This window comes from Haliotis asinina, chromosome 5 (assembly GCF_037392515.1).
Source record: "Haliotis asinina isolate JCU_RB_2024 chromosome 5, JCU_Hal_asi_v2, whole genome shotgun sequence".
NCBI lineage: Eukaryota > Metazoa > Mollusca > Gastropoda > Lepetellida > Haliotidae > Haliotis > Haliotis asinina.
This window is the reverse complement of record NC_090284.1, coordinates 58,839,618-58,847,131: the sequence shown is the minus strand read 5'-3', so window position 1 is coordinate 58,847,131 and position 7,514 is coordinate 58,839,618. Positions and strand designations below refer to the sequence as shown.

The following is a 7,514-nucleotide window of genomic DNA, read 5'->3' as shown; positions in this document are numbered from 1 at the left end:
TTTTTTCCCCCAGTTATCAATATATTCCAGTTATATGACAGTGGTCTGTAAATAATTGTATCTGGTCCACATAACCCAGTGATCAACAGCATACTCATCAATCCAGGTAGGTGGGAAATGTGATGAACTGTCAACTGTCAGTGAGCTTGACACCTGCCTGTTATGACAGGCATGGGCTACTGAAGACCAATTCTCACCTGGATGTTCCTGGGCTTTGGTAGCAAATCATAGGCATGTCCAAACCAGTGGTTCAGAGAATGAGTATATTCTTCACTAACTGGTTCTGTGACACATCATAGGCACATCATCTCCTACAGGGACAAAATAACACATAGGAATAACACATTCATAAACAAAAGGTTTTTATTTCACACATATTTTCACCGATTTCACAAAAAAGGGTAAAATTGTGCACTTTAAGCCAGATTTCACATTCAATCACATTGCATATACATAGGTTAGTCAGCAAGATTGGTCTTTGTAGAATTACATGACGTCTATGAAACAAATTTGTGAAAGCAATATTGTCAAAATACTTGTAGTCACTCTTTTCCGCAGTACAATTAAACTTTCCTAAAATATCCCTTAAGGATAAAATAATACACAATGTTTCCTCAAATATAATCTAAAACCTATTTTCTTTTCAGATTTGATATCCATCTCTTTTGATGTGCTGTTAAATATTTTCTAATATGAAAGAGACATGACTTCTGTACATAGCACTTATCCAATGTATGGACATGTAATAGAGAGAACAAGGTAAAACTGTGAATAAACCACGCATGTAATAAGTGCCATAATAAACACATAAAGTTGTAAACTTGACTAGTGTTTAGAACCATGATGTGGGTGTGTCCAAAACACTGACTAAGTGTCTGTCTGTCAGTTTCAGATCTGTTTATATGAATCAATTCAAAGTTTTATCACTTCACATAACAAGAAAAGCAAATTACAACCAGTTCATGAAATTAAATAACTTTGGGTGTTGTATTGAATTTAAACCCTGAATATACCACATTCTTTAGTCTGAAACTCACATGGTTGTACATTTCCAGTCAATACTACTTGTCAAGTTCAAGAAAGTATGCATACAAAACTTCATAAACTACCCTTTTAGCAATGAATACACTGTTTGAGCATAAATATTCTTTAAAACAACCTATGATCACTTCCATATTTAAAACTTCCAGTTTAGGTCATCTGGAAGGGTACATAGTAAACAAAATATTAAACAGATCTATCAATTTGACATTCCTGATAAAACTGGTATGCGATAAAAATGGCTTATTATGACTGAAACGATAACAAAAACAAGACATGAATATGTCAACAGAAAAGGGAATGTTCAAGTGATCATGAAAAAATTGATAAAAGTAAAAATACATAACTATAAAAACATGACATTAATATGCCAACCTTGTATACCTTAACTGTGCACTTTGAGCAGTGCGCTAATCATTATGATACACAGCGGTTGTCTCCCCTTGATGCCACCGCTTATGGACAAACCTTTAACAGTACACAGATTATGTGCCACAGAAATGCAGTGAACAAAAAGCATTAAAAAAGGCACATAATGTTCAATTGTAGGACACATAACTAGGGTATATATACAATCAGTTGCTAGCAATCACAGCGAGAAGCATCGGGATCCAAACCTGCCTCAGTGTGGCAGTCAATCAGATATGGTCTTTACAAAGCAATGGCCAATTACAATGGCTCTTCAGATTAGAACTTTGATCCAACTAGTGAATGAAATTGGTTTATCACTTATGGTTAGTTATCAGCTGATAATAAAGGTATTCAAAATCTCACCCACTGGAGCCATTAAAATCTGACAACCCATCTTATTTCCATCAATTATCAGGATAACGGATTTAGACTGTCATCTTTCAATTAAGAAATTCAATCTTAAAGTTTATGCATTGTCATGCCACTCTGATCTTCATATCAAATAAACTTGCAACACTCAAATGAATGCACAAATTCCATTTTGTTCAACCACCATTCTTAGAAGAATCACAGACAAAAGCCATCAACCTGACCTACGTGAACAAAAATAGTTTTCAATAGGGCTGAATTTACTTCAAAATCACAGAAGCGTGAACAGGACTGCATACATTTAGTTCAAGTAGGATGTCATAAAAATACATATCTTGTATGAACGTGGCTAGTTGTACCTTGAAGTGGACTTCCTCAGGATATCACTAAAACGAGTGTAAACCACTCACGCCTACAAGCAAGCGGTGTCAGAAAGTCATGCAATGGAAAAACTCAGCCTGAACTGAAACAACAGAATATAAAGACAAAAAAGACCAAATTTCGATGGTTTACCTGAAACAGCAACTTCTCAATCACAGGATAAACACACAACACTCGGAGGGACACAACCAAATACAATATTAATCTCTAACTTTCAACATCACTATAACAAACAAAAAATGACAAGTCATACTTTAAATGTATGTTTCCTAAAATGCTTCATAATTAAAGTAAAATCTACAAATCAGCTGAACAAATTGGAATAATGTAAATTGATATGGAATAGATGCTAAAGGAATTATTCGTGGTGGGATTATCTCTTCATGGTGAAACAGTTTTATACACTAGCTATCTCTACCTGATATTGAATGTCTATATTGCCCAAGATCTACATATGTAAAGCTCTCCCTTTGCTATACCTACACTGCTAGCTACATGCAAACAGGTCTGTATACAAACAACACGATACCAGCTGAGGACATGTATTCGCTTCACTGCACTTACCTAACACTAAGTGAAAAAGTGCCCATGAAAATTGCATTTGCAATGTATACCATCAATATACAATATAAATTTCCGTGAAACAATATGATTATAAAATCAAGTCAAGGTGAAAAATAAAAAAAACTTCTTGGACAGCAGTGCCCAATAAATTCAAAGACTGGTATCATAAAACGATAAAAATATTTGCAACTTCAGCACAGAGTCTCAAAGCATTTTCACATCTATCAAATAGACATAATTTGCAGTATTTTTAGGTAAGATATATGCACACACATGACAAACACTGGTGATTGGTCACAACCTACTTCTGACATGTTTGCCTTTGACAATAGAGTACAGCATTAATAAATAACACCTACACAACAAAATGGAAACATTAAGATGATGACAGGATGATGTGAATATGTTACCGTGTTCTGGTCCAATATACTATAAGCAAACGATGAGATATGCTCACTGTATCACTAGTGCAAATTATGATGGGGATTTAGCGCTCTTAATTACCTCCCCTTCTTGCCACTGAATGAGTTGTCTCCCTTTGTAGAGCGCAAACCGCTGATGATAAATGGGTGATTTTCTAAGATCATGATCTGTATTTCCCTTCCTTATCTATTTTTCAAAATTCTTCACACATCATGGGGTACTCCTGCAAATATTCAGACTGGAAGGTTTAAACTGTAACTTCAAATACAATTCTCAAGGTCTTGGTTGAGCTGTAAATGGTATGTCATAAAATTGTTTCTCAAACTCCTTTAGAGCTCATGCTTGTTCATAGAGTTAAAACTTGTTCTTAAAATAGATATGTGGTGAATTAACATTGCATGTTTAGCGATTCAGTTTTCTACAAAGGCAATAACGTGGCTGTTGACAGGGCCTTTAAATGTACACTGTACTCGATGCACTTTGCCGTTGATGATGCGGATAGATGTTGGCAGGGAGCTGACTAAGAAGTTACTGAAGACGCCTCCAGCTACAAGTGTCTTCTTCAGTGGTTGTGGCTTCCAGTCCCGGTCTGTCAGGGAGGATCCTGTGAGAATAACATTAGATATCTATGTTACTAATTCTAAGAAAACGACGTCTAGAGCACCATCAGTTGCCATCATGTTATGAGTGTGTATTTTCTTTATATTTTTGTTATTCTCACTGCCACGCTTGAAATCCCGAACCTACATTATCTGCTGTCGCACTAATCGCTATGTTGACAATCTGCCATAGTTGATTCTCTCTCACACCAAGACTTTGGTGAGTTTGCTATATTGTATTTTGTGACCCACTGACTTAGATTTTGTCTCCCTTGAATTGTACCTGAAATCTGCATTGTTATACTGACTTGTGACTTTGTATACCTTGCTCTCTTTGCATAATAACAGAATTTTGAACGTTTATGACTTGTCTTTGTTCTGTTTTGCTGATTCACTAGGGGATCTGAGTACTCTTTATTGTAAATTATCCATAACCAGTTGTGCAAGTAACAGTATTTTATTACCCCTCCTTTTGCACGTCAAACTCACTAAATGAGCAAACTGAATGAGCAAGTGAGGTTAGTTTTACACGGAACTCAGCAATATCCAAGTCATATGGCAGTGGTCTGTAATAATCGAGTCTTGAACAGACAATCCAGTGATCAACAGCATGAGCATCGATCTGCACAACTGAGAACCGATGACATGTGTCAACCAAGTCACCAAGTCTGACCACCCAATCCCATTAGTTGCCGCCTACGACAAGCATTGGTTACTGAACATCAGCATTCTAACCAGACATGTCCAGGATATGGTGAGAGTATCTCCCATGGAGATGTGTTTCCAATGTTGTTGTTGGACTCTATCATTGGATGTTGTTTTGGGACATTTCATTTATAGCCAAGGGGTGTAACAACCCTCAAATAACAACCCTGTAACAGTTTTGGCAAACCTCCCCATGTCCTTAAACATTTGTTCATGATCCACCCTAATAAGACAACATTCAAGGTCACCTTATAGTTAATTACAAAATGAGTTTTTTTTATGGCCCTCCTTTACAGACTCATACTTTTTAAGACCCTTTCCCTCAATAATCTAACCAAAAGATTCTCTCAGTCACTTCTTATAACAAGCACGGGTTGCTGTAAACAACTTCTATCTCAGCATACAACAGCTCTTACCTTTGACCTTGTCCAGTTTTCCATTGGTAAGACTGAGGAAGAAAATGTCATCATCATCAGCAGACGTCATAACAACATCGTATCCCAGATGTACAGCGGAGGCGAAGAAGGCTACATCGCTGATACTGCAGCTGAGTGTGACCTCAAACTCTGACTCCAGGTTTCCTGAACAGTGGAAGAAGTTCCACATTAGAAACAAGTTATTGTTGTTTTACTTCAGGGAATCTCAAAGGCATCCATTACCTTACCATTGAATTACAAACCAAGGAAATTATAACATGAAAAATAAACAGAATCATAACATACTAACAGAGACTGTTTGGGTGAAGGTTCAGCAATCCAGTAAGAGTGAAAGAAATAGACTATCAAGGTGTAAGGAATTTTATCTGTGCAGATGACCTACCATCATCTGACACTGTCAAGACTGAGACTTTGCCGTAGAAGTCGTCAACGGTGACTATGTGCTTGGAGTCAGGCGCCACGAAGGGTTTCCCTGGGATGGCCTTCTTGGAGATGACAGTGTCAGTGAGGTAGTCCATCAGTAGCTGAGTGGTCTCATGGGTTGACTTGGACACACACTGGACGATGACATGTCCACCTGAAATACAAACACACATCTGTGTACGACTATCACTCAACCAGATGCAGGGCTGTGCAGCTAAAATCATCAGTTATTCGTCAATACAAACATACCTTGTTCTTCTTAGTATCATTACTACTTCAAAACTGGTTATAACAGCCCATATTTCAACCTATGAGACACTTTAACTGTCAAGACATACAGAGTCATCTCCCTTGCAGCACCATACAAACAAGGGGGTAAATAAGACACCGAGAACAAGTCATGTTGGTCTAAGTTAACCCACATCACGTATTGCATGTGCATTGTTTCACTTTGTGCTTGTGCTTGTGCTTTGTACTGTGCTTACATCCTTGTAATACAAACCAATACTAGCAGCTAGAAACTATGCTAAGCTAAATGAAATTCTAAGATTTATAGTTCCAATTGGCATTGTCAAATTATGAGGATTCCCAATGTTAATTTTCCTTTATTAGATTTCCTTTTTTAAGGTGACATTCATCGGTGCGTTTTCTCTGCAAACAGACTATACTTATTACAAAGTGCATAGTACTGATAGCTGTAACTGTATTACATACTAACTAATAACCCCAAAGGGAGTATAAACTCACTGAAAACTACAAGGGTAGGACTGGCTTCCTGACTCCCAAAACCTTACAAAGAAACTTCTAATGTCAAAACCATGACTACTGATTGACTGAAAACTACAAAAGGACTACTACTGACACACAGGAAACCAAAAGAGTGAGTGAGTTTGGTTTTACTTTCGGCAACATTCCAGCTATATCATGGTGTATCTTTAACCTCTGGGCTACCCCACCGCCCCAAAACTAAATGATGAAACCATGGCCATGAAGGAAGTACTCACTGAGAGCTAAGAAAGGAGAACTGAAATACTGCAGGGGTAATCACGAACTGGTAGCCTAAAGAGGGCAACCACTAACTGATAGCCCTAAAGCCCTAACTCACCTTTACCCATGACGGGGACTAACAGCCATGAAAGAAGTAGTCATTACAATACCTTAAAGAGAGTACCAACTCACAGAAAGCCATGAAGGGAAACTGTTATTGATAGCCTTGAGTCAGTCAGGGAGTAGCAATATTTCAGCAACATCACAGCAGCGGACACCAGAAACGGCCTTCACACTAAGCACCCATGTGGGGAATCGAACATGGATCTTTGGCATGACAACCCAATGCTTTAACCACGTGGCTACCCCACACCCCTGACTGTAGAAGTAGTGACTACAACAGCTTAAAGAGAGTACCAACTCACTGAAAGCCAAAACAAGACAACTGACTCACCAAAACACAACAAGAGAGTACTGATACACCAACAGCCATAAACAAAGTACTGATTGACCAATAAGTATTAGTGAGTGAGTGAGTTTAGTTTTACATCACTTTTAAAAACATTTCAGCACTCTCACAAGAAATATCAATATCACCTGACACAGGCTTCACACTGTACCCATGTGGGCACTCAAACTCACTAAGCTACCCCACCACCCCTAACAGGTATCAAGGGAGGGCTGACTTACCTATAGGTACAAAGGAGACACTCTTGGGTACACAGTTGTAGGATGAGAAGTCAATGGCCTTGACATACTTCATGGTCTTCAAGTCAAGTTTGAACAGTCCCTGCTGGCCGTTGTGGGTGATGTAACCGTAGTTGAAGGAGTGGTGCAGGTCGTTGGCAGGCGGCAGGAACAGATCCTGAACCTGAGAAAAAGAACAATGTTCTATTTCAAAAACCTTTCAAAAACTCATTTGCAGATAAGATGTCCAAATAAAATCCTCGTATAGGTGAAGAGAGTGCTATTTAATTCACTCACCATATCAAACCTGTTGCCTACAGGCTGTGTGTGGACAGCATGGTGCTGGATGTACTTGCTGGCATCGCGGATTACAATGATGGTTTTTAGGCTGCTGTCCGTGTCACTGTTCCAGCACAGAACCCAGACCTGATCCAGATGCTCCACATAGTGCAGAGCCATAGGTGCCTTGTCTGTGTCAATCACCTGC

General features: G+C 38.4%; 1 protein-coding gene across 2 annotated transcripts in view; it reads right to left on the bottom strand.

The window, feature by feature from the left end:
* Positions 1-349: 349 nt before the first annotated feature.
* Positions 350-7,514, bottom strand: part of LOC137284937 (follistatin-related protein 5-like) — a 106,467-nt gene continuing 99,302 nt past the window's right edge. For both annotated transcript variants that reach the window (XM_067817006.1, XM_067817008.1), the window contains exons 12-16: positions 7,325-7,510; positions 7,031-7,211; positions 5,313-5,507; positions 4,910-5,074; positions 350-3,793 (exon numbers count right to left, since the gene is read on the bottom strand). In XM_067817006.1, the coding sequence (XP_067673107.1) occupies positions 3,600-3,793; positions 4,910-5,074; positions 5,313-5,507; positions 7,031-7,211; positions 7,325-7,510 (921 nt within the window). In that variant the 3' untranslated portion in view covers positions 350-3,599. The remainder of the gene's footprint in view (positions 3,794-4,909; positions 5,075-5,312; positions 5,508-7,030; positions 7,212-7,324; positions 7,511-7,514) is intronic.